Source organism: Diceros bicornis, chromosome 18, assembly GCF_020826845.1.
Source record: "Diceros bicornis minor isolate mBicDic1 chromosome 18, mDicBic1.mat.cur, whole genome shotgun sequence".
NCBI classification, from domain to species: Eukaryota; Metazoa; Chordata; class Mammalia; order Perissodactyla; family Rhinocerotidae; genus Diceros; species Diceros bicornis.
The window spans coordinates 38,699,154-38,725,509 of NC_080757.1; the positions used below are offsets into that span (position 1 = coordinate 38,699,154).

The following is a 26,356-nucleotide window of genomic DNA, read 5'->3' on the forward strand; positions in this document are numbered from 1 at the left end:
CTGAACTCCAGAGTGAGAGAGCCCAGGGGCTTTGGTGATAATCACGGGTTCTCTGAGAACCAGCTGTCCGAGAGCCCAGCAGCTCCCCCGACCCCTCACCATCCCATGAGGATGAACTCACTCCCCTTTGAGGTCTCTGATTCCCATCCAAGATGCCTGATGTTGATCTGGAGTGTTCCTTGGGGAGGACAGCATTTAGATGGAGGAATCATGTAACATTTCACTTGGATCCGAGGGAAAGGTGGAGGAAGCTGTGCACAATACTCCATAAAATTAAAAAGTTAATCCAGACAAGATCAAATGCAGCAGGGCTGAGGTGTCTGACCTCCTCTCCTCTGGCGTTAGAGCACTTTGCTCTGAGGGACCCCTGGCCAGGTCTATGGGGTGCCTCTTTAATTGAAGGGAACTGAGAGCAGGGCAGGGATGGGGAGGGTGGATAGGGTGATGACATAACATCATTATCAATAGCAAACCTGGAGCAATGAAATTTCAGAAACAAAACCTAAATAAACCCACAAAGTCATCTCTAGCCCCAAGGTATCTTACAAGGTTACAAGGTAACAGAAAGGAAACCCCTTTTTAACCTGGGTCAAGGTGGGGGAAAAAAATCAAGGGTAAGCAGGTGAGGCTACATCCTGTGAGCACGTGCACACACAGCACATCCCCTCCTCCCCAGCTAGTCTCTGTGTCACCGGCTGCAGTCTCATTGCTAAAGCCCTCCCCTACGCCCCACTCTGCCCCCACCCTCCCATCCAGCCCAAATACACCTTCTCCCTCTTCCAAGCCCGACCCCACATCCAGCTCTCTGGCTCTGGCTGAAGGTGGAAGGTAACTATGTCAGGATGTTGGACATGAACTCGTTGAAGCGTTTGGAGTACTGCTCAGGGTTCACAGTCGAGATCTCGGCCCCCGCCTGTAATACACAGAGGCCAACTCAGGTCGAGCTCTTTGGCCCTAATCAGGGGGCTGTGCCTGGGAGGGGCCTGGGTATTCAGGAGCCTCTGGCTCCGCATTAGAGCTGAATACTACCCCTCAGACTGGGCAGGCCACCTCAAGAAGTGGTTCCCACATCTCAGAATCGTCCCGGCCCCACTCCTCTGATTCACAACCAAGGGCTGCACCCACTGAAGCAGGAGCACAGCAGTGGGGAGGTGGCAGAGAGGCTCCAGATCTCTGTGGGGCCCCTGTTTGGAGAACAGTAGCGTGAAGTCCATGGGGAAACAGGCCTCTGGGGAGCAGCGCGGGCATGTCAATAAAGCTATTACCAGCGGTCAACAAGATGCACAACATGCCCAGCAGCCCTGGGGAAAGGAGCCAGCGGGCTCAGGGCCCTGAGGGCCAAAGAACTAGGGGAAAAACAAGTTGGGCATATCAGCCGGCTGCAGGGAGGCAGTGGGTATAGATGCAGAGAGAGAGGCCAAGGCAACCAGGCAGGCTGCTCTTCCGGTTCTCTGTCCTGGGAGGGGGGCTGGAGGGCATCTCCGTAGAGCAGGAGGCCTGAGACCCCCCTCCCCAGGGTCCGAGGGCCCCCCTGCCGGGCCTGGATGGAGAGGGAGAACTCACCCCATGTTTCACCGTTTTGGCAGCATGTGCAGCTTTCTTCTTAGCATCATACGGCGTGAGGATATCGATGATGGCCATGAAATAGACCTCCTTCTTGGGGGCACCTGAAGGGGGAGGGGAAGCAGGAAAGGAGGAAGAGGGGGCAGGGAGAAGAGCAGAAAGCAGCTGTGTCCATGACCCTTCAGATATGAGACTCAGAGCCATCCCTACCATTTTGGATCTGACAAAAGGAATGAACTAATGGAATCCTCCTCAGAAGCTTTCATAGCTCTTATTTGATCTTCACAGCCACCCTGTGGGGTTGACCTGACAGTATTTATGAGATTTTGTCCACCCCATGAACCAGAGCAGAACCATGCCTCTGATATCCGGGACAAGCAGAGGGGTGAAGGAAGGCCTGACAGAGAAGGACCCCAGGGCCCCAGAAGACAGAGTTACTGTGATGACCCAGTATAGAAGCCTGGAGGCAGACCGAGGACAGAGTCAGCAATTAACAAGGTAGAGTCCAGACACCCACAGCGGCATCTGAACAATGGGCCCAAGAGGGAAGGATGGGGGCCAGGGGCGGGCAGGGCAGGCACAAGCTCCTACTTACTTTCATGGCTTTTCATGGCATAGACATCAACAGAGGGATCGAATTCCCCAGGACCAAAGAACCGGGGAAAGCTGAGGAGGTTGCCAGGGCTATCTGGAGGCGTGCCATAGGAGCAGAGCAGGTTGCCGCCCATCCCGTCATTCTCACACTCCTCGTCCTCTGCCCGCTCCTCCACCTCCATCTCCTCCTGCTCGGCCCGGTCCACGTCATGGATGCCCACTAGCAGGCTGTAGTCCATGATCTTCAGCTGGGCCAGGAACTAGCGGAGGTGGGAGAAGGAGAGATGGAAGGAAGAGGTTACACAGGACATCCCAGCGGCATCCGGAAAGGGGAGAAAAAGTGTTCAACTCAATTCTCCAATTCTGAAATACAATAGAGAATAAGACACCCGAGTCTCTGCCCTCGATGGGCTCAAAGTCTAATGGGGAAGACAGTTATTTCAGAAGGGCAAGGAGCTGTGGGAGTCCAGAGCAGCGGGGGGAGGGCCTCCCTGAGGAAAGGAGCCGAGACTGAGCCTGACGGATGAAGAGGAATCAGGCAGGCAGAGGCTGCAGGAGTGAAGACAGAACGAGCGCGGCAGGAAGAGGGGACAACCCGTACAGTCTGGGATCATGAGAGGCCACGGCTAGTCTGAGGAAAGAAAGAATGGAATGTTGTACCGTGCAAGAGAGATGGATGCAACATAGCAGTGTCTTTCAAACCATGAATCTCAGTCCATTATGAGTCCTATATCTAATTTAGTGGGCTGGGAGTAGGATTTTTTTTTCTACTATTATCATTATAAAATAGGATAGAAAATATCAGAGGACCTAACAGGAAGAAATCGTACGTAGTATTTCAGTTTGTGTGTGTGTGTGGTACATATGTTGGGTTGCAAGGCAAAATGCACTTCTAATTGGGGGTCACAGGCAAAGTTTGAAAAACTATGCAATTCAGCTTCTTTACCAGTCAGGGTAAAACTGGGGAGATAAAGAAAAGGGGACACGACATAAGAATGAGAGTCAGAGCCAACCAACATTCTCAATCCCATCCCTGAAGGTCAAAAGAGGCCATGTGGGGCAGAGGGAGAGTACTGGAGCCCTCCCCTCGCTGTGGCTTCCCCCTTGCCGAGTTTCCATTTTCTCACCTACATAATGAGTGTTGTGAGCAGGATGGTGTCTCAGGTCTCCTGATCTAGGACTGCATGACTTGGAGAAGAACAGAGTGTGGGAATGATACAGGATGGAAATGGCCAGCCAGCATTCCAGTTTAGCTAATAATGAGGCCAGAGTCATTGGTCCAAACCTTCTGTCAACGAGCCAGCAGCCACCATCAGTCATATGCCGGGCATTCTGCCATGGTCACAAATTGAGCCTACAGCACCAGGAAACTGTCCGACTGACCACCGTGACTAGGGGACTAGGAAAAGAGTCATACTAGGACCAGAGCGGCTCTATGCACAGACCCAGAACACAACAAAAAGCAGCAGAAGCCCTGATGATAGGAGATCAGCAGAATCTCGCCGCTAAAGAAAGGTGGGGGCACCATTTCACACACCTCTGGACAAGGCCTTCTTGAGGTCTAGGGAGAAGGGGCTGGGGTCCCAGAAGAGAGAGAGTCCATGAACCACAACCCTCCTATCCCCCTGAGAACATTTATGAAGCAACATGCAAGTGAAAAATAAATTGTGTAAACTGCCTTAAATTCTTCTTAGAAGCAGAGTAGGGAGGAAAGGAGGAAAGGGAGGAGAAAGACTCTGAACAAAGGAAATGTCAGAATCAAGGCACAAACATAGTAGGGGGTGATTAAGGAAAAGCTTCCTAGAAAAAGAAGTTTGTAAAACCCATGTTCACAGCAGCATTATTCACAATGAGGCAATCCAAGTGTGACGGTTAATTTTATGTGTCAACTCCACTGGGCCAACAGGTGCCAAGACATTTGGTCAAATACTATTCTGGGGGCCGGCCCCGTGGCTTGGCGGTTAAGCGCGCGCGCTCCGCCACTGGCGGGCCCGGGTTCAGACCCCGGGCACGCACCAACGCACTGCTTCTCCAGCCATGCTGAGGCCGTGTCCCACATACAGCAACTAGAAGGATGTGCAGCTATGACATACAACTATCTACTGAGGCTTTGGGGGAAAAAATAAAATAAATAAAATAATTAAAAAACAAATACTATTCTGGGTGTGTCTGTGAGGGTGTTTATGGGTGGAATTAACATCTGAATCGGTAAGAGTAAAGTAGACTGCCCTCCCTAATGTGGGTGGGCCTCATCCAATCAGTTGAAGGCCTGACTAGAACAAAAAGTCTGACCCTGAACTCCTCCTGCCTGACTGCCTTTGAGCCAGGACATCAGTTTTTTTCCCTGCCTTCAGATGTGACTAAAACATCAGCTCTTCCTGGGTCTTGAGCCTGCCAGCCTCCGGACTGAAACTACACCATTAGCTCTCCTGTGTCTCTAGCTTGCCAACTGCAGATCTTGGGACTTGTCAGCCTCATTAATCGTGTGAGCCAATTCCTTATAATAATCATCTAGCTAGCTAGCTAGCCACACTCCATTGATTCTGTTTCTATGGAGAATCTTAACTAATATACCAAGTGTCCAGTGATGAATGGGTAAACAAAATGTAGTATATACACACAATCGAATATTCTTCAGCCTTAAAAAGGAAGAAAATTCTGACACCTGCTACATCATGGATGAACCTTGAAGATGTTATGGTAAGTGAAATAAGCCAGACACAAAGGACAAATCTCATATGATTCCACTTATATGAGGTTCCTAGAATACAGTTTCATAGAGACAGAAAGCAGAATGGTGGTCGCCAGGGGCTGGGGAGAAGGTGGAATGGGGAATTAGTGTTTAATGGGTACGGAGTTTTAGTTTGGAACAATGAAAAAGTTCTGGAGATGGATGATGGTGAAGGCTGCACAACAATGTTAATGTACTTAACGCCACTGAACTGTACACTTAAAAATGATTAAGATGGTATTTTTTTTTTTTTTTTGTGAGGAAGACCAGCCCTGAGCTAACATCCGATGCCAATCCTCCTCTTTTTTGCTGAGGAAGATTGGCCCTGTGCTAACATCCACGCCCATCTGCCTCTACTTTATATGGGACGCCGTCACAGCACGGTTGACAAGCAGTGCACTGGTGCACACCCGGGGTCCGAACCTGTGAACCCCAGGCCGCCGAAGTGGAGCGTGCACACTTAACCACTGTGCCACCTGGCCGGCCCCAAGATGTAAATTTTATGTTATGCATATTTTACCACAATAAAAAAAATAATTTTTTTTTTAAAGTTTGTAGAGTTTGGTTTTAATGAGCAGGCTCCGAATTTATTAAAATAGAAGGAGACACTGAGTTATCAAGTGGTCCAGATATCACATTCGCTATTGAGCACCTGTTCTCCCCGGAGGAACTTCTCCACAGGAACTTCTGGTTGGAAGTACCATTCCACTGGAAGGTTGCTAGGTAAGCGGAGAGTCAGAGCCAGAGAACCACATGGTTGGTGGCTCTTAACAGCTGGTTTCCTGTCGCTCTGATGGCTGGATGCCCCCTCCACTATGGGGACACCACCAGAAAAGAAGTTTGAAAAAGGTGCTGGAATAGATTAGTGAAGAGACGAAGCAAAGTATCTCAAACTGAGTTACAAAGGTTGTACTGGCACAAATCGTGTCCCCCCAAATGGAAAGTTCATTTGCACTAGCTTTAGGTGCAAATAACTACCCACACTGCTCAATCACCACCCTTTCTTTTGTCCATACTCCTGGAAAGTAGTGAATTCAATTTTTCTTAAGGTGAAAGAAGCTTCTGCTCTGGGGATAAGAGAGGGCCCTGTTCAACTAAGGTGAAAACGAGGGTTAGTAAGTACCTCTACATCCCGTTTCAGTTTTTCCAGGAAGTTCTTTTTACTCTCCTCTCCCACATGCAGCTTCTGCCCTTCATTGAGGAAGTCATTGTCTTTGAATGTCGGCAAGTCCTTGGCCTGGGAGAGCAATAGCAGTGTTAGGTTGGTTGGCCTGATTCATTCACCACTAGGAGTCCTCTGCCAGGCAATGGTACAGAAAGGGGAAGGGTCTTTAGCACACAGATGGTCAACCTGCCAAATCAACAGCTCAGCACAGGAGGCTATAGTTCGAGGCTTTGGGCAGGCAGGGGTGGCAAATATGTGGCATATGTCAGACAACAAGGACTGACCAAAGCATGCCTTCCTGCTGAGCCTGGACTACCTCAGGGCTCAGGCAGCCACTCGCTGATTCAGGCTGGACCATGAGATGGAAACTGCCAGCCCTCCAGGACCATGAAGAACCCAGCAAGGGCAGAGATAAAAGGCTAGAGACCAAGGCCTAGGTAGAGGATGAGGACAGGCAGGTGCTTAGCGACACCGAGCATTTCATGTGGACAGACTGCATGTCTGGGAACTGGGCTGGAGGCTGTGGTGGAGGAAGGAACGGGATGGCCGACAGAAGTTGTTTCTGATTCCAAGCGACCCATTCCACACTTGATCAGCACAGGTCCCAGCATACCTTCTCCTTGTCACTCGCTTCTCTGGCAACAGTGGAACCCTGAAAGGATAAGAGCCATCAGGAGAAGTCCAGCTGAGGCAAATTCCACTGAGCAAGAAAACATGGACCAGTCTTTGGAGAAAGGCAGCAGGTGAACTGAAGTAGCCCGGTTAGGATCCTAGAGGTGCCAGGAGGCAGCAACTTTTTCCGCTTCCTCTGTCATAGGCCGTTTACAGAGCTCTGACTGCATACAAGATACCTACTCAGGAAACAGGACTGTACCAAGACTCAGTCCCTGCCCTTAGGGGACTTTCCTTCTAACAAGGGAGACAGGCATTAAACAGGAGTTATATGAATAATTAGTCCATTAATTACAATGATGCTAAGTGGTCAGGGGAGGAGACAAGACACTCTGAGGGTGGGCACAGAGGTGGGGCCTGGACTAGGGAGGTGCAGTGGCCAAGGCCTGCTTCTGGAAGAAGTGATATTTGAGCCGAGCTCAGAAGGGAAGGGAGGAAGTAATTAGGGGAGGAAGGTGGAGGTGGAGAAAAAGGCAGGGAGGGAAAAGAGTCCAGGCCACCTGTCTGAGATCCTGGGAGAGGAGAGCGCGGGCTCTGCAGGAATGGAAAGGAGACCATGTAGCTGCAGCCGAGAGAGGGAGGGTAGTGTGAGGTGACAGAAGTCAGGAAGTCAGGGTCAAGAAAAACAGAGTGCTGTGGTTCATAGACACAAGTGTGTTCTTTCTGGCATCTAGAAATACACTTGTGCTGTCAGTCGGTGGGGCCTGGACAGATGCCAGAGTACATGTGTCAGCACAGCCTGTCCCCATACTGCTGCCCTCTGTGTGCACATCCCACTGACAGGAGTTGAAGAACATCACTTGTTACATAAACATGGTACATTCAGGGCTTAACCTCTTGTCACTGTCACCTGGACTTCAAACAGCCTTTGGCCCACAAGAACTGGGCGGATCAACTCCAGAGTCACCTGTCCACGCCAAAACACATGCTCCGGCTTTCCTGCTAGGTGGAGGTTGGAGTCGTGGCCCCTCCGGGCCTCAGGCAGGCAGAGACAAAGCTGGAAACACAGCCTCTTACCTTGAGGTCATACTTGCGGTGTACAGTGAGCCGGTGGCTGAACACATTCCTGGTGACCACCATGTAGGTTTCCACGCCATCCACGGTCAGGCGGTACATGCCCAGGAACTGGGGCAAAAGGGTGTTGCCATGACACTCCACTATGAACTAGAAAGGAAGGGAGCACAGGAGGGAAGGCAAAGGAACATATGAAGGTGCCAGGATGGACGGGGCTCTTCCCAGGCTGAAAGGCTCCCTGGGATTCTAGCCTCTAGACTAGTGGTTTTCAAATTGGGTTCTTGAAGACATGGGGGTTCCCCAGACTTACAACAGGCAATGGCCACCCCCGTCCCCAACTGGCAGGGCAGAGTGTGAGGCTAAGCAAGCAGTGCACAGCCCCTTTGGTTTCACATTATTTGGGTTCCACCGCAGGAAAAGCATTGATCTAGGCCTTGCACCTCCTCTGCCGGCCTGAAATGGGAAAGCCAAAGGGCAGAGAGGGGATGCAGAGGCAGGCTTGTGACCTGGCTGTCCGGGAAAACAGAATGGCTCCACACCAGAAGCTCCCACCCATGCTATGCCCCAGGGTTTTCTGCTGTAACTCCCTGTCACCACTTCCCAGATGCCCCAGAGAGAAGCCAGCTTTCCCTGATGAACCAAGCAGGCTTAGGACAGGCCCTCAGATGGTGCCACCACCACCCCGCTTTTCTCACGGACAGGTTCCAGGGGAGTGGAAAGTTGGGATGGGAAAAGCCCAAGCCCGCCGAGCCCACAGGACTTCTTTTAGAAGAAATGAGGCAGGTGCCAGAGTGTGAAAACGTCCCAACTCTGACAAGAAACAGCTGTTCAACTGGGACTGAGTCAGTAACACGCCCTCATTTCTCCTTTTTTCTTTTCTCAAGTAGGCACAGAAAAACCTCACAGAAACGCGGTACTGGGAGAGGGCCAACTGCTCGGTTATCAGGAGGCATCTGCCATTACCAGAGAGGACCAGTCCCTCCCCAAGAAGCTCCATCTCTTCTCCCTCTTCCAACCCGTCCTCTACTGTCCAGGCTCGGGACTCACCATACCTGGTGGTATTTCTTTAAGATGTTGTGCATCTCAGCCACATCCTCACTTGACACAGTCTTGATGACAAAGCGCCGGTCATAGGTGGTGAGAAAACGTGTGCCACATCGGCCCTGGCTGTCACTGTTGATGGGGGCGCTGCGTGTCACTGAATTCTGATGGACCAAGACAAAAGCGGCCTCGTCTTGGGAGGGGAACAAGGACTCGGACTCCTGCTCTGAGTCTTCTCTTACGGGCTAGATTGCTCTAAAGCCAACAACACTGAGATAGATGGGACCTTACCCACCCCTTTTCTCAAGAGAAGTTCACATCTCTCCCAAAAGTCTTCCTAAGAGTGACAAGAGTTGTTCCTTACCACCTGCTCCTAATCCTTCACTGGGAGGGGAAGAGGACTAACTGTGACCCATTTCCTTTCATTCTGATCCCAGAGAGCTACCCTACAAACTCAAATTCAGCCCCTAGACGTTAGAACCCCAGACTGGGTTCTAATCTTGATGCTCACATGTGATATGACTTTGGGTGAGCCATTTAACTTCTCCACTCCTAAGTTTCCTCACCTGAAACACAAGGAGGCTGACCAAGATGATTTTCCCAGGCTCTTGGGATGACAAAGACAAAGCTTAGGAAATATTCAAGAAGTCTAGCATAAAGAAGCAATGGACACAGTCATATCTTTTCCCTGTATGTACCCTGATGCTGGAAAACCCTTCCCAAAGCAGGAAGTTGGTCCTCACCTCTCTCCCCAACACTTCTCCCCTCACCTCAAACTCCTGCTTGTCTATGCAGGGCTATGCGGCACTTCTGGGGAGCTTTTCTGGTTCTGTCCCTGCTCCTCCTCGAGGCCCCATTCCCATTAGGATCAGAGAGCAGTAGAAGCCTCAAAGGGGGGGGTAGGGGAAGGTGTGAGTCAACCAAAGGGAGGTGTTCACCAAGCAGATGCCGGGAGATCTTTGGGAGGCAAGGCAGAGAGGGAGATCTCAGATGTCCCTGTTCCCAAGAAAACACATGTGGGGATCTGCTCACTGAAATGCCTCCTCTCCAAGCCCTTTCCTCGTCTCTTACCTAGGATTCTACTCTTTACCTTCACCTAATGCCTCCCTCCTCACAAGACCCTGGGGGAGGAGGGAGGATCACCTTCATGGGAGAAACTAAAGTTTGAAGTCGTGAGGGGCTCTCTAAGTTACAGGAGCACCCCCCAAACAGGGCGTCCCCAACCCAGAAATGCTGACTAGACTACATAACTGAGGGCCTCATTCTCCCAGCCTGGTCCTTGTATCAGTAAGACTTAACAGGCCTCAAGCCCGGTTGGGAAGTATAGTTCTATCCCTGTCTCATTTCCAGCCAGCATTTTCTGACTCTCTAAATCACTGGTAGTCCAAGAGTATAGAGTGCCCTCCCTGAACACGGTCCTCTCTGCCCCTATTTCAGTCCTGAGCACAATCATTTGCCCACAAGGCTATTAGAGAAAAAATGCCGACACTGAGAGGATGTGGTTAGATGGTCAAGAGGAAGGGAAGAAGCCACAGTGGAGGGAAGATGTCTGAAAAACCTGGGGATGCAATAATGGCAAGAAGTTTTCAGAAAACCTCAGGCTCCAATCAGGTCTGTTCAGGGCTGGGTCCTAACAGAGGGGGCTGGAGGGACCTCCCAGTTCCTCTTACATATAGACATTCCTATTTGTTCAAGTCTCTGGCATCTCCTCCTCCTCTCACATCCCCTCACCCTCCTCTTCAGGACACACATCTTTGCAGCAGGCCCTCCAGAGTGGAAGAGGGAGGGGAGGGAGCCTCACCCAAGGCCCCTTCCACTTCTCGTGAACTACTCTGTGAAAGGCCTACTAGGAGTGAGGAGGGAGGAATGACAGTATTTTAAAAGATGTGGGCATCTATTTTAGATTTCACCAGGCTATACACTCCTTTTTTCCCCACAGAAAATTGAAAGTCAGCTATATTTCTTACTGCTACAAAGGTGAAGTGGAAAATTCTCCCACCTTCACCATCAGGCTGTCTACCACGGGAAGAAGGTCCAAGGAAGGTGCTAGGTGGACAAGTATCAGAAACCATGGACTAGGGGTCAGACTATAATGTCCCTGATATTGGGGTTGATTCCTCCCAAGAAGCCAAAGCCTCTATGACACTATCACCCCCCAACGGGGGCAGTTGCCCTGCCATGCCTATCCCCCCTCCCAACATCAGACAGGGGACAAGTTTAGGAGGTGGCACTCATACCTGGCAAGAGGTTACACTACCCTTGAAGTCTTCCTTTTCTAATCTGTCTTATCTGCTTTAAGCGGCCTCATTTCCCGCTGGCAACAATTCTCTCTTTTAAGTCAAACTACGAAGGAGAAGGGTTCTTCAGCCTAGACTGGGAATGTCAGACTAAAATGAAGCAGCTTTCACAGACCCCTCTCCCTCCCACTGCTCTCCCTCCCAGGGAGAGGAGCCTGAGCCTGTGAGGCATCATCAGAAGCACTTCTAAGGCCCTCAGCCCTCCAAGAGCCCAGCAACACTGGGGAAAGACTGCAGGGGCCAGAGCAGAAAATGACAGGAAGATGCAGCACAAGAACAGTAGACACTTTTTTCCTCTACTTGTCCTGTGGCTTCCTGACCCCACTCCACTTTCTAACCCCTGCGGTTTTGCAGACATCCCGTACCTGGTAATCCTGATCATCAATCCCAAACCTCTCCCGGAGATTTCGGAACACCATGGGGCAGTACTCCTTAAACTTAAAGCGACTGGGGAGGTTCTCCCTAGGGAAGAGCAGAGAAACGTCTGTGAACTTCTCCTTGCTCACCTAATTCTCACATCACAACTTCTCCAGTGTGGTCCACAGGTCATCTGGATCTGAACAATCTGCAGTGCTTACAATGTAGGCTTCTAGGCCTCAGAAATTCTGGAGGTAAGTCTGGAAATCTGCATTTTTAACTACTCCAGGTGATTCTGAGCACGTAAAGGTTTAAAAACTTTACATCCCTTGTGTTTACTTTGTAAAAATTAACCTAGCTGTATACTTATGATTTGTGTTCTTTTTCTGAGTGTATGTTATCTTTCAATAAAATTTACATTAAAGGAAAAAGACCTTACCTGCTGAGAAGTGAGACTGCGTTTAGGCTCCACTTCATAAGCGCTGTACTTGCTACAGGTGGGTGGCTGTACGTGCACAGCTGCTGTGACGTGAATGTCAGTCTGACTGCTAAAGGGAAAGGCCTTTCTCATCAAAGGGCCCCTCTCCTCTGAGGATGCTCCTATCAAAACATCCTGAAGATGGTTACATCCAGGAGGCCCTGCTCTTGGCTTCCACTGGGATGGAGGAGCAGGGAGCATTAGGTCGAAGAGGTCTTCAGTCAATTGACTGGGATCCCATCTTTCCATGAAGCCTTGTTTGCTGGCTGCTGGCACCAATCTCCACCCTTCCCACTCCTTAGTCAATCCACACTCTCTCCCAGGAGGGGAGAGAACCACTGTGAAGGCATGCCTTCTCCAAATCCTCCATCTTTACAGGAGTCACCCTGCTTGGGAACTCCCTTTCAGAACTATATCCCTTTGATTACTCCAGGACGATAGACTTCAAGGAAATAAAAAGCAGTGGCTTCTCATGAAGGCAGGGGCCTGGTCTGCCTTATGTACCCCTGTCTTCTAGTAAATAGCACTGCAGTCTAATAACTAGCACATAAACAGTCATTGAAAGGACAAAAGGAATAAAGAAATATAAAGGAAAATAAGAGATTGGATGTTCTACTTCAGGCTAAGATGTCAAGGTGGTAGATCTTCACCAGAGGCCATGGACTCTGAAAGGGCAGTGGTGCAATGCCCACTTCCAGAGCCCTGACCTCTGGGACAGAACAACCTCCTTTCCTGCCTCAGAGCCGAGTGCTGCCTCTCCTTCCTTAGGTGGTGTGATATTGTGATATAACAAGAAATATTTATTTGTCCATGTTTCTGGCACAGAGCTCCTAAAATCCTTGGAATTTCATAAGTGATAAGAGCAATAAAGGTGACTTTTGTTATTCATAACGAGCCCCTTTCAACCACACCTGTTTATGTTAATGAGGTGAATTTTGGAAAGCCTCTAAGGATGGATGCTGGTCACCAGGGAAACCAACCAGGATTAGAGGATTGGAACTTTTAGTTCTACCCCACTGACCTTCAAGGAGGGGAGAGGGGCTGAAGGTTGAATCAATCATCAATGGTCAATGATTAAATCAATCATGCCTTCTTAATGAAGCTTCCATAAAAATCCAAAAGGACAGAGTTTGGGAGCTTCCACATTGGTGAACACGTGGAGATTTGGGGAGAGTGGTATACCCAGAGAGGGCATAGAAGCTCCCCGCCCCTTCCCACATACCTTGCCCTATGCATCTCTTCTATCTGGCTGTTCCTGAGTTGTATCCTTTTATAATAAACCAGTAATCTACTAAGTAAACTGTTTTCCTGAGTTCTGTGAGCCACTTGAGCAAATTAATCCAACCCAAGGGGGAGGGTCGTAGAAACCTCTGATCTATAGCAGGTTGGTTAGAAGCACAGGTGACAACGTGGACTTGCGATTGGCATCTGAGGTGGGGGGTGCAGTCTTGTGGGACTGAGCCCTTAACCTGGGGGACCTGATGCTAACTCCAGGTAGACAGTGTCAGAACTGAAGTGAATTGTAGGACACCCAGCTGGTATCCTACAGAATTGCTTGATGTGTGGAAAACCCACACGTCCGGTGTCAGAAGTGAAGTGTGGTGGTAGTGTGAGAGTGGAGAAGAAACAAAGGAGAGTTCTTCTTCTGTGAAGGTAGTCACTTAGCAAGCAGCAGCTATGAAGACAGATGGCTTCTAGAATAAGATGCTGTTCTTACTTACTATGGCAGAGAGAGGCCACTAAGGGATGTATTCGAATCAAGCTTCTCCTCTGGGCTAACAGTCTGGGGATGGTGGGGTGGCAGAGCCCAGCTGGTGAGGTGGTGGGGACTGTGGGACAATGGAGAGTGGAACCAGGATTCCAATGCAGAGAGGAGGAAAGTGGAGCAGCAAATGGCTCCTAGGGTGACCCAGAGTAGCATGAAAAAGCAAGGCCCCCACAGGGCCTGGGCCAGCCAGACTACCAGGTGAGACGGCTGCTCCAACAGAGTCTGAGCCGACCTTCAGACCCCAGTGTCAATCTAGGAAGGCAGAACCAACAAGGATGGGAAGACGTCCTGTGGATAGCACGCACCCTTGGGTACCATGCTCAGCCTGTGGTTCACACATCAACTGGAGAGAAAAAAGTTTGGCTGCATCCCAGGCCAGGAACATGCCTGGCAGCTTCTTGCCTCAGACTAAGATCAGATAGGGCCACTGCTGTCAGCCTCACACTAGATACTTCAGCTCCCGAGCTGCTCACTTTTACCTAAACTGGCCCTGGATGAATCACCCTGGGCCGAGCCACATGCCCCGAGGGACAATGGAGGTAGGCTGATAAAGGAGTGAGATGACAAGACAACACAAGGGGGAGAGGCACATAATGAATGCATTTTTCCAGCCATTTTTTCAGCTCTGTGATCCAGGTGTCGCTGTTTCACCCTGCCAGGTGTTGGCTCGGCCAGCCACGTGCAATGTTTCAGCTCTCTGCCTTGAGGAAAGGACTGCCCACGACACCTGAGCCCACTCAGGGGGCAACTTACTTATTGAAGAGATGATTGTCCACCTTGATCTTGCTGTACGCTTTGAAGTCATCTGGCATTAGCATGACAGGGACAGGGACATTGCTCAGCTCATTGATCTGCAAAGCAAGGGGAAAGTGAGGTTCTCAGCCAGGAGGTCACCTGCCTCAGAGAGACAATATGCTACAATGTGGATGCCACCAGCTCACCAAAAAAATGTCCATAGGTTCCCTCCTTGTCTTGTTTCCTGCTCTTTTCTTCAAATAAGTTCCCAACTTCATCTCTACCTACAGAAATTCTCCCCACCTCATAAGGTCCAGCTCAAAAGGCACCTCCTCCATGAAGCTTTCCATGATTCTCTAGACCATAAATATTCTTTCCCATCTTGGAATGCCTGAAGCATTGTTTGTATCCATCTTTTACCTACCTCACAGCCTCCCTCATATTGTAATTAATACTTATAAACCTCACAAGCCTGCTAGAGTATAAGCTAGGCAAGAGCATATTACTGATCTTTGTAAGCAAAGATCATCTAACTGATCTGTGAAGGCTCCACGGTGCTTGGTACCATGATTTGCATATGGCAGGTACTATATAAGTATTTGTCAAATGCAATCATAAACGGATCAAAGAATAAATTGAGTATTAATTGAGGCCTTTGAACATCATCATACAAATTGTGGGTCACTCAAGAAATCAGCTTGGGGGGCCGGCCCCGTGGCATAGCGGTTAAGTGCACGCACTCTGCTGCTGGCGGCCCGGGGTTCGGATCCCGGGCGCACACCGATGCACCGCTTGTCAGGCCGTGCTGTGGTGGCATCCCATATGAAGTGGAGGAAGATGGGCATGGATGTTAGCTCATGGCCAGTCTTCCTCAGCAAAAAAGAGAAGGATTGGCATGGATGTTAGCTCAGAGCTGATCTTCCTCAAAAAGAAAAGAAAAGAAATCAGCTTGGGGCAGGAAAAAAACTAGATGGGTTTGTGTGGGTGTGTAACTCTTATCTCCAAAGTAAAGGATTAAATTTATTTATTTATTTAAATTTTATTTATTTACTTTTTCCCCCAAAGCCCCAGTAGATAGTTATATGTCATAGTTGCACAGCCTTCCAGTTGCTGTATGTGGGACGCGGCCCCAGCATGGGGCCCAGGATCCGAACCCGAGCCGCCAGCAGCGGAGCCCGTGCGCTTAACCGCCAAGCCACGGGGCCGGCCCTAAAGGATTAAATTTAAAGCTAGCAGAAGAGGTAGACATTTGGCTACTGGCTCACTCTTACTCTCCTGATTAACACAGGGCCAGTTCCTAAAGCCATGTCCTGCCTTATGCTAAACTGGGGGAGATGGGGCAGGCTGCCTTGCCCCCCACTGCAAACAAACCTTTTCATTGTCTTTCATCCCCCTTCAGGGAGCTGGAGGCTGGACAGGGAGCTGGCTTCCCACTGGTGCAGAGCTGAGAGGGCAGAGCCCTTTTCCATGCCCAGCTGAGCCAATTAGTGGTCTAATTAGCCACAGATGTCCTCTCCCATCACAGCACAGTATTTGACATTTGACCCTCAACTCAGTTGCCACTAATGCCTTCAGGATTTACAGAGGAAACCTTAGTCCTGACTTAATGGATGCGGGGCGGGGGGGGCACGCACAGCCTTGTGTCTCCCAGATACTTTCCTTGCAAATCCTATTATCTCAATGAGGCCCCATGTGGCAGTGAGAGAATAACCTAGAGTCATTAGGACTCCTCCAGGAGCATAAATGGGAAGAAATAGCACTTAATTTGCTGCCCCTTTTATGTTCCAAACCTTTTTTTAAGAAATGTCAGAGGACAGAGGAAGTTCAAGTTAATGCAGTAACTGTGCTGGCGAACCATATCTTCCTAGAGTTGGTGAGAAACGCAGTTTACTCATGGGGAAATTAAGCAAGCGTACATAGGAATGTACGTATATGGGGAGGGGCAGTAGGGTGGTATAATAAGTTGGCAGTGGGGCAGAGACTCAATAAACTGCTAACAAAAACTGACTGGCATAGACACAAGAGTATATCCTGTATGATTCCAGTTATATGAAATTCTAGAACAGGAATCTGTAGTGAGAGAAATCCCATAAGAGGTTGCCTGGGTTGGGACAGGGGGAGCTGACTATAAAGGGACATGAGAGGTATGATTCTAGGGCAGTAGAAGTATTCTATATGTTTTGGGGTGATGATTACACGGGTACACACATTTGTCGAAACTTATCAAACTGTACACAAAATTCTCAGCATCCAGATCAGTGATACCCGCCATTGGCTAATTGGCCACACTTACACACAAAAAAGCCATGCCAGGTTCCATTCTAGAGGATGCTCACAAGAAAAGCTGATTCTTAAGTGTGTGCCTACGGAGGAAACCGTTCCACTTCCTTGTTTTTCTGCCAACAGAAACAATTCATAGTAGTTGTCCCACTTCCTTTTTCCTGGCATATTAAGTCTGGCTCGAGAGTTAAAGAAGTTAAGAAGTTCATGGCTCTCATGCAATTCTACTTTTTCTAGCTCACACTGCCATGCTAGAAAGAACATACTACTGGCTCAAAGAGTATGGTTATATACTAAAATGTTCTAGTATCTGCTACTAATTGATTCTGGGTTAGTCTAAAATCCAGACTCGGTGCCAAGGCCAGGGCTTGACACTGAGAGAACTAGAAAAGACTAAAACACTTGCTTGAGAGGGGTCAATTGCCCCTTAGCCAGGATGAATTAATCTAACAGGAGCTATTCAGGGCTGCTCTATTCAATAATTCTTTGTGTAACTCTTAGTGCAGCAGAGCTTGAATGGTTGTAAGATGGTCAGTTTTTAGTTCTCACTTCATCTCTATTCTTCACTACACAACCTAATAACAGGAAATTTGTAACTGAGATAATATATTGGTAAACAATCCATACACCTGAATCATGTGGACTCACGCCTCATTTCCACCGGGCCATACGTAGATAGATGATTCACCCTAGGGATTAGCTGTACTATTTTTTTCAGTTGTGCTAAATTTTATATCCCCAGAGACTTCTATTCAATTTCAATGGAACAAGCACTTACTGAAATGCCTAGTACATGCTTCATTTCATGTTAGGGAGGAGGGGGCATGCAGCAGGGGAAACACTGCGCACTGTGCACACAAAAGAAGTAGGAGGCTTATCCTATTACCAGGGAGATGAGACAGACCCATGATACAGTGAAACTCGAAGTCAGGTGGTACACAAGTGAGAACACAGGGACAGAGACATCAAGAACAGCAGAGGTTCAGAGGGTAAGGGGTATGGTCAGAGTCAGACTCCTGGCCCTCACACATCAGGCTAGAAACAGGGCACCTAATGCCCCTCCTGGTATTGCCAAGAGCACTCAACACTGGAAGAATCCACAACAAGATCATGTTACACCCCTGCTTAAAAGTCTTCCACAGCTCCTCATCAACCTCAGGGTAAAGTTTTAACTCCTTAGCCTGCATTTAAGGTTCTTCCTGATTTTGCTCAGACTCTGCCAAACTTCTATTCAGTTTACTTCTACTCAATGTATTGAGGGCCTTACTACATGCCAGTACCGTGCCAGAAGCTGGGGATACAAGAACGAAAAGACATGGTCTCTGTTTAGCTGGGAAGACAAACAACAAATAACTAATACAATGTGATGAGTGCTATAGAGTTATGAATAAAGGGAGATGGAAAAACAGACTGAGAAATGATTGATTCTGCCTGAGTGGGAGTGAGAGAGCTGGTTGCTAGAAGAGGCTATAGAGAAATACATGTGAGAAAGGCCAAGGATGGTAGTTCTCAAAAAAATGAGAGGAAGGGAATCCCAGGCCATGGGAACAGTCAGAACCAAGCCTCAGAGTTGTGAAAGTGTACTGCCTATTTCAGGTATGGGGGGCGGGACAGGCCCAGGGGGCAGTGGGCAGTCTGGAGGGTAGCAGGGTAGGACAGAGGTACAAAGGAGTGAAGGGAGATAATACAGGAAAGATAGGTCAACGGCCTAGCATATTATCAATATTAATAAATAACAGCTGCTTTTATTTATTGAATGCTTTTAAGTGGCCAGTGCTTTACATTATTATATTTTATACATTATATGTATCATATATATTCTGTTCTATGCTATTATTTCTAATACTTAATAGTCACATAAAGTATTATTAATCTGATTTTGCAAGAGGTTCAGGGCACCCTGCTCAAGGTCACACAGACAATATGTGTTCCCAGGTGTATATGTGTTGTGCAATCCTTCTTACGGATAGCTACCTTGACCCAGGTAGTGTTTTCCATTCCTTGCTTCTATCCAAATAAGCTGCAAGGAAAGTGTTATGCTCATTTTATAGGAAAAGAAAAGGAGGCTCAGGAAAATTACTACTACAAAGCTATACTAAGGGGCAGAGCCTGGATTTGAACTTAGGTTTGTCCACTCTATGATAAATTTGGACTTGATATGCAGGCAATGGGAAGTTCTCTCAGGTTCAAGTCTGGGGATTAACATGAGAAGATGAGTGATACAGAAATGTAACTCTGGAATCAAAATCAAGTAAGGATTGGAAAGGACAAGATTAAGAAGCAGCAAGACCATTTATGGGGTCATTACAATAGTTCAAGTGATAGGCTGTGGCAGCAAGAATAGAAGAAGGGATAAAACTAAGAGAATCATCTGGGATCTGGCTAAATGACACTTCCTCTGTGACAGCTTCCCTGTCTCCCCCAGGCTGAATTAATTACTCATTCCTCTGTGCATCTTTATATTCTAGATATCACATTCACTTAGGTAATTATTTGTTTACATGTCTGATTTCTCCACTAGGCTGTGAGCCCATAGAAGGAAGGGATTATCTTACCCATTTTTATGTCCCTGGCACAATGACTGTCACATAGTAGTCGCACAATAAATGTTGGATGGAGGGATGGATGGCTAGGAAAAGGGCACTGAAGGATGGCTAACACGAGGATAAAGAGAAAAGAGACAGCAAAGCTGGTGTGACAATGCCAAAGGCTCATGATCTGGACAATGGGAAAGATTAATGTCAGCTATTGAGGCTATGACCTCAATAAAGAGTCTCAAATGCCAGGGAGAGAAGAATAAACTTTATTCGGTAGACAAAGGGGAGTGACTAAAAGTTCTGGAGCATGAAAGGTCGTGACTAAAGCAATGTTTCAGGAAGATGTGCCTTTCCTTCATTATCTAGCACATTTCTGTGCCAATCTCTTTCACCTTCAGCAGAAGTACACTTGTGGAATGCAAACTCATTCAAATATCATGTGAAATGCAACATATTAGGATGCTAAGGCTGTTGTAGCTCACGTCATGTAAGTGGTTTTTGGATTATCCACACGATTAACTCCATGAGCCGTTAGCATAAATAATAAGGAGGCTAAACCAGCTGAGTGAGCAACAACTTAGGGGCAGAGAGTTCACTCTATGCTGATCCTACTGGAGATGAAAATTCAGTCACTAGTTCTAGTCTGGTGAACTTCTGATTCCAGAAGCCTCCACTTCTCTGTGTGACCTTCATAGGAATCCCAGCCAGGAGACGTGGGCTGGGCATGCAGGCTTCCTGACATGTCCTGGGGGTTCCATGGGTGGCTCAGCAATGGGCTGGCTCCACTGACAATCATCTGTTACCTGCCACCACCAGGAAGCATGAGGTGTTGGGAAACACACTCCTGAGACCAAGGAGGTCCAAGCAAGACATGAAACTCCAGAGAGGAAGAGGGCAAGGACAGCGAGCCACAGGTGCCAACAAATCCACCCTGGCTTTATTCCTCCTTTCTGCACCTTGCTTCTTCTCCTCTTGCATGAGTCCCACCATTCTGTGTGAGGTGGGAAGGCCTGCCAAAGGACAAACTCATCCAAAGGCCTCACTAGTGTGGGAATATTTACTAAAGATTTGTAAAGGAGCAGGGCAAGAGGAAAAGGAAGGTAAAGGAGGTTCTGGGTCTGCATTAAGCAAAGAAAATGAGTGGACAGAATAGGGGTGGAATGAGAGAGAACTGAGCAGACTTAAGAATGAATCTGGGGGCTGGCCCCATGGCTTAGCGGTTAAGTGCGCGCGCTCCACTACTGGTGGCCCTGGTTCGGATCCTGGGCGCGCACTGACGCACCACTTCTCCGGCCATGCTGAGGCGGTGTCCCACATACAGCAACTAGAAGGATGTGCAATGATGACATACAACTATCTACTGGGGCTTTGGGGAAAAAAAAGAGGAGGACTGGCAATAGATGTTAGCTCAGAGCCGGTCTTCCTCAGCAAAAAAAAGAGGAGGATTGGCATGGATGTTAGCTCAGGGCTGATCTTGCTCACAAAAAAAAAAAAAAAAAAAAAAAAGAATGAATCTGTTCCTCACACCATACACAAAAATTAACTCAAAAGGGATTACCAACCTAAATGTAAGGGCTTAAACTGTAAGAGTTTTTCTTAGAAGAAAATATAGGAGTAAATCTTCCTGACCTTGGGTTAGGCAAAGTCTTTTTAGATATGACACCAAAAGTACAAGCAACCAAAGAAAATAGATAAAGTGGACTTTATCAAAATTAAAAACTTGAGCTTCAAAATATACCATCAAAAAAGTGAAAAAGACAACCCAAAGAATGTGTGTGTGGATAAAATATTTGCAAATCATATACCTGATAAGGGACTTGTATCTAAAATACATAAAAAAACTCTTAAAACTCTATAATAAAAAAACAACCTAATTAAAAAACAGGCAAAAAGTTTTTTTAAAAATGGGCAGAGGATCTTAATAGACATTTCTCCAATAAAAATACACAAATGGCCAAGTAGCACATGAAAAGATGCTCAACATGATTGGTTATCAAGGAAACACAAGTCAAAATCACAATGAGATAATGCTTCACTCCCACTAGGATGGCTATAATAAAGAAGACAGACAATAGCAAGTGTTGGCAAGGCTGTGGAGAAATTGGAACCCCCACACACTGCTGGTGGAAATGTAAAATGCTGCAGTCGCTTTGAAAAACAGTCTGACAGCTTCCCAAATGGTTAAACACAGTTACCATCAACTGCTCCTATTCCTTCTGATCGCCTGGGTGAGGCTTCACATGTACCTGGTTCCTAAAATGGCCAACAGGTTATCAAGCCAGGTCTGCCTCCTCTAGTCTCCATGCCCCTCTCCAAGGCCATCTCTTTCCTAACTCCAGACCCTCTGAACTATATTTCATCCACGAAAACACTGGTTTTCTCTCTTTATTAGTTCTCCCCTGACAGATTGAAAGTCTTCTGATTTTTCTCCCTGACTACACAGTCTTCCTCCACAAAGTCCAGGAGCTGCATCTCTCGTCCACCTGATGAGCTCCTATGACAACACTGAGCTCCAAGGCCTCTCTTTTTCCACCCAGAAGTAAATTAACCACCTCATTAGAGCGTAACTGACTTCTGCTATAAAGATACACCCATCCTTCATATCTGATACATCATCAGCCATAGACCACCTTGGTCCAAATGCCTAAATGGGTGAGAATCTATAGAATCAAAGAAAAGGTGGTATCTGAAACCTCAAATTGCAAAAAAGTTGCAATAGCGGGCTTCTGAAGGAAGGTAACCTCCAAGAAAGGCTAGCAATCCACCGAGAATAATGTGGTCCTAACACCTAGAGCACTGCAAGATTTCACAATCTTCTTCTGGGGAGATGCCTCCATTTCCCAGATGAGGACGCTTAAGTACTAGACCTTATTGCAGGTCAAGATGAAGCAATAAGACTTGGGACTAACTGACCTCTGAAGCTCGGCCTGTCCAGGGCAGTGGTGCCCAGTGCATTTCCCCTGAGGTACTTGCTCATTATGCCCAGAGGTATGGGTCTTGCTTAAAGTCAACGCCTTTCCAGCTAGCCCTCCAACAAACTTTCTTAATGTTAGCAAAGAAAATGACCACCTAGTCAGAAGAGAGTAGGAATCAAAGATACCTATCCATCTCCCATCCACAGGCTTCCATCTGATGCCCACATCTGGGCAGACTCATTGCCTGCCTATCAGAAAACCAAGCACCACATACACTCCTGGGAACTGGCATGCACAGGCACACACACCTGAGCACACATTCAGGTTCTCTAACAAGACCATAATTCCCATCTATCCTGGCACTTGGCTGAGAGAGAGAACAAGGAATGGGAGGCAAAGAAAACGAGACCAGCCACTCAAGTACCACCACTGGACAACACAGCCCACAGTGCTGGACAATGAGCTGCATCTTTTGCTGTGGCCATAGGTGAGCTAATCCTCCACCAGAGGCCTCCATTTCTTCACGTATACAATAAGGGACCCAAAGTCCCTTCCAGCAAGCTGTAATATTCCTGACTCTCGGACCTCTACTAGTTCTTTATACAGACAGGATGCTTTCAGGTGAGAGGCAGGTTGCAGAACAAAATCAAGGAGTGGCTTCCAGACAGGGACACAGGGTTCACATTTTAATGACCCAGTTTCCCTTGCAGTGTTGTCAGATGACCTCTGAGGCAGGAGGAAGCACGAGGAACAACCTCTGCTGGACTATTGGCCTGAAGCAGCTCCCAGAGGTCTGGGCACTAAACCAATGGTACTCTCTACCCTGGCCAGGACCCTCACTTCAGTGAGGTAACTGAAAACAGTAACCTACCCAAGACCAAGAAACCAACAAACACTTCACCATACCCATGTGCTTTGGAGATAAAAGACCCAAAATCCTGGCTCAGACTACAGTTCATCAATCTCCAGCCAAAGGTTCCTCTACCAAAGCAAAGCAAAAAGTCTTGCTGGCCCCAGGCCCCCTTTGTCATCACTTGGTCTTGCCAGCAATTTCAAGCGCTCAGGAAAGTCAGGGAGCCTAAAGAACTGAAATCCACAGGAAACCCAAGCCATCAGCTTCATCTTCCTCTTTCCAAACTTTTAGTTGGTGAAGTTGGTGTTTCAGGTCCTTTTACTTCCTCTGCTCATTCCTGGTCTAGGAACTCACAATGAAATGGTCAGAAGGCAAGGAGCAAGTGATTGGAAGAGGAAGAAGCAAGACCCTCAACAAACAGCACATAAAGTCCTCCAGCTGAAACAGTATGCCAGGCTCCAACTTCCTGACTGGGGCTGTAGACAATCTCAAAGCACCACAAGGATCCAGAGGACCTTCTCATCCTAATCACTATCCATTCTCACACCCTTCATGACCATACAATAGAAAGCTCAATAAATGAGAAGTCAACGTCTTAGACATGAACACCATAGGAGAATGCAAGAAGACACATTATTTCTACTACGAATAGTCCTCCCTATAATCAGGGCTCACCTTCTCTCAAATGGTTACATTCTCTCTTCTCCCTAACCCAAGAAGACCCTGGTAAAGTGTCTGTGTTTCAAGGAAGCCTGTGCTTCTCCAGTTGATACATCTTGTTCAAGAAGAAAAAAGGAAACCCACGGAGGATTTCCATGGTCAGGGATAAGGTGGTCTGGAGGATGGGAAACTTTGAGCAGCCACACCAACCAAACGACCAGCAACAGAGGAACATTCAGGCAGGCCGATGCCACTTGCCCTGTCAACTGGACAGTGAGCTGGCAGCCGGTTCTGAGGAACAAGGGGGAAACCCATGCAGCAAAGAGGGTGAGGAGAGAAGAGAGGCAGAGGGGATGAAAGCACTTCCACTGCACCCAGGCCTTCCCTCTGAGCTCCAGGGGCCGCCCGAAGCGAGCACACCAGACGCAGGAAGCTCGAGGGGCTGGAGGGAAGAGGAGGCGACAGCATACCACCGTCGGAGACACCAGGCCTCGCGTGGTGCGCGGGCGTGCACACCCGGCCGGGACGCCGTGCAACGGTGGGGTGGGCGTGCAAGTGGCTTGGCTAGGGGTTGCAAGCGTCACTGGCAGGGCCCCCGGGGCGAGGGCGGGGGGCGTGGGAGCCGCGGGGCCGCGCTCGGAGGGGCGCGCGCGGGGGAGCTGGTTACCGTGTGGTTCACCCCCCACATCAGGACGCTGAGGATCGGCTCGCTGGCCCGGAATAGCTTCACTTTCTGGCACACGAAATGCTTCTTCTTCGTCTTGGTCTTGCTGGCGCTGAGCGGCGCCACCGCCACCGCCGTGGTGCTGGTGCAGTTGGACGACATGCCCGGGGCGGCGGCGGCGGCGGCGGCGGCGGCGGCGAAAGGGGGGGCGGCCGAGACGGCGCACAAGCCAGCGGCCCCAGGCCTCCCCCGGACCGATCCCCACCCCCGCTCCCTCACCGCGCCATGGTAGCGCCCGTCCCGTTACCTCCCCACCCCGCCCCGGTGGTTCCGTCCGCCCCACGCCCCGCCCTCCCCGCCCCGCCTTCCCCGCCCCGCCCCGCCCCAGGGAGCCGGCCGGCCCGCTCCGCACCCCGCCCCGGGGCGGTGCCGCCGCCCTGCCGTCACCAGGCCCTCGCCTCCCCGCTTGGGTGGTACCACCCGTCCCGAGGAGGCAGCGGCTGCTCCGCCCGCCCCTCCTCCCCGGGCCTGACAGGAACCCGGCCGGCCTCTGCACGCCGCGAAGCCCCGCGGGGAGGAGAGGAGGGCGGGATAGGGCTCGCTGTCTACCGCGGAGGGCCTCCCTGTCCCGGCCCCCCAAAGCCGGGGTTTGGCTCTTTCCCTTAACCTGACGTGCCAAGATGGCGGCGCCGCCACCGCTCCTGAGGAGAGGAGGGGCGGGAAAGCGAAGGGGGTGGGACGTACCATCCCCACCCGGGGGAGAGAGGAGGAACGCAGCAAGGGGAAAAGGAAGTCCTGCCGGGAAAACCAAAGAACGCCCCCTCGCTCCACCCAAGCGTGGATCTTCCCACTCCCCTGGGCCTGGGGCCCGCTCCACCCGCGGGACACGCCCCTTCCCCCCAGGGCCAATGAGAGGAGCAGGCCGGGAGCCCTGGGTTTTATGAATGGGTCCGGTACCCACCCACCTGCGGCCGGCCTCCTCCCGCCAAAGGGTCCAGTTGAGACACCCATCCTACTGCAGAGACTCATAATCATGTTATTCTCTGGCTCACTTCATGAAATCTTTGAGTAAACTGCCCACGCTTTGTTATATAATTCCTTTCAGGTGAAGGATCTCCATATATTCGACACGAATTATGGGTCAATGTTGTTCTGCATGGGAATTCGTAAATTCATTACTCAGCACATGGTCACTCTTTAAACAGTGACAAAACTAAGTGGAGACTTTATTACCAAGTAATATAATAAAAGACATAATTAGCATAGCTTCCCTAGCACAGGGAAGCAGGATGAGGTGATTAAATGAATAACAAATATATGTTATTTTCTCTCTGGAGAAAGACTGGGTTTCATGTGTGGGAGATCAAAATTTGGCCACCCTGAAATATATCTCTTTACCTTGATTGTTTTCTCTGAAGGACATTTGACCTCCCCTACTAACTGCCTAAAGAATTTGACATGGTGGCTCCTTCCTGGAACAGATCTTCCATCTGATGGCTGTAATATAATGTAAAATAGATGTTACAATAGGAAAGGCACCAACAAGCCCATCTTATCAGAAATTCTGTCTCTCTGGCCACATTCTCTGGATGGCCCTGCGAGGAGTTGCCAGACAAACATTTACATTTATAAGGGAAATCTCCATTTGTAAAGGTATCTCCCTCTCTGTTTGGAGAAGAGAGGGGGATGAGCTCATTTCTAGTGACTTATCAATGTGGAAGGTGATGACTTAAATCTGCATAATAACCTTACTCTTGTTTACTGTGCTTTAGTGGTAATCTCCTGTAACTGACTCCCCCCCCAAACTTCCTCCTTTGTCATTAGCTGAACATGGTATTTAAGACGAGAATTTCTGCTATTGTGTTGAGAAACGCAGTGTCCCTGCTTTCTCCCATGTATACATGTTATTAAACTTGGTATTATTTTCTCCTGCTAACCTGTCTTGTTGATTATTTGGCCAGCCAGAAGAACCTTAAGGGAAAGGGCAGAGGGAGATTCTCTCTCTCCCCCGACACATGCATTACAGTGCCTG

At 48.9% G+C, this 26,356-nt stretch overlaps 1 protein-coding gene across 1 annotated transcript; it reads right to left on the reverse strand.

Annotated features, from left to right (window-relative positions):
* Nucleotides 1-741: 741 nt before the first annotated feature.
* PIP4K2B (phosphatidylinositol-5-phosphate 4-kinase type 2 beta) lies at nt 742-24,522 on the reverse strand. The gene is made up of 10 exons (XM_058560820.1): nt 24,328-24,522; nt 14,434-14,531; nt 11,443-11,539; nt 8,792-8,944; nt 7,743-7,889; nt 6,667-6,705; nt 6,012-6,125; nt 2,159-2,417; nt 1,564-1,667; nt 742-913 (listed from the first exon to the last, which is right to left on the reverse strand). The coding sequence occupies exons 1-10, from the start codon at nt 24,484-24,486 to the stop codon at nt 833-835; spliced, it is 1,251 nt and encodes a 416-aa protein (XP_058416803.1). The 5' UTR covers nt 24,487-24,522; the 3' UTR covers nt 742-832.
* Nucleotides 24,523-26,356: the final 1,834 nt, after the last annotated feature.

Bases quoted from the DNA above. Each gene is read 5' to 3' on its own strand.
- PIP4K2B (XM_058560820.1), bottom strand. From the start codon at position 24,486: ATGTCGTCCAACTGCACCAGCACCACGGCGGTGGCGGTGGCGCCGCTC. The intron at 7,890-8,791 runs GTATGGTGAGTC...CTTCCTTTCTAG, and splicing joins TCTTAAAGAAATACCACCAG to TTCATAGTGGAGTGTCATGG. The intron at 914-1,563 runs GTGAGTTCTCCC...TGTGTATTACAG, and splicing joins CCAAAACGGTGAAACATGGG to GCGGGGGCCGAGATCTCGAC.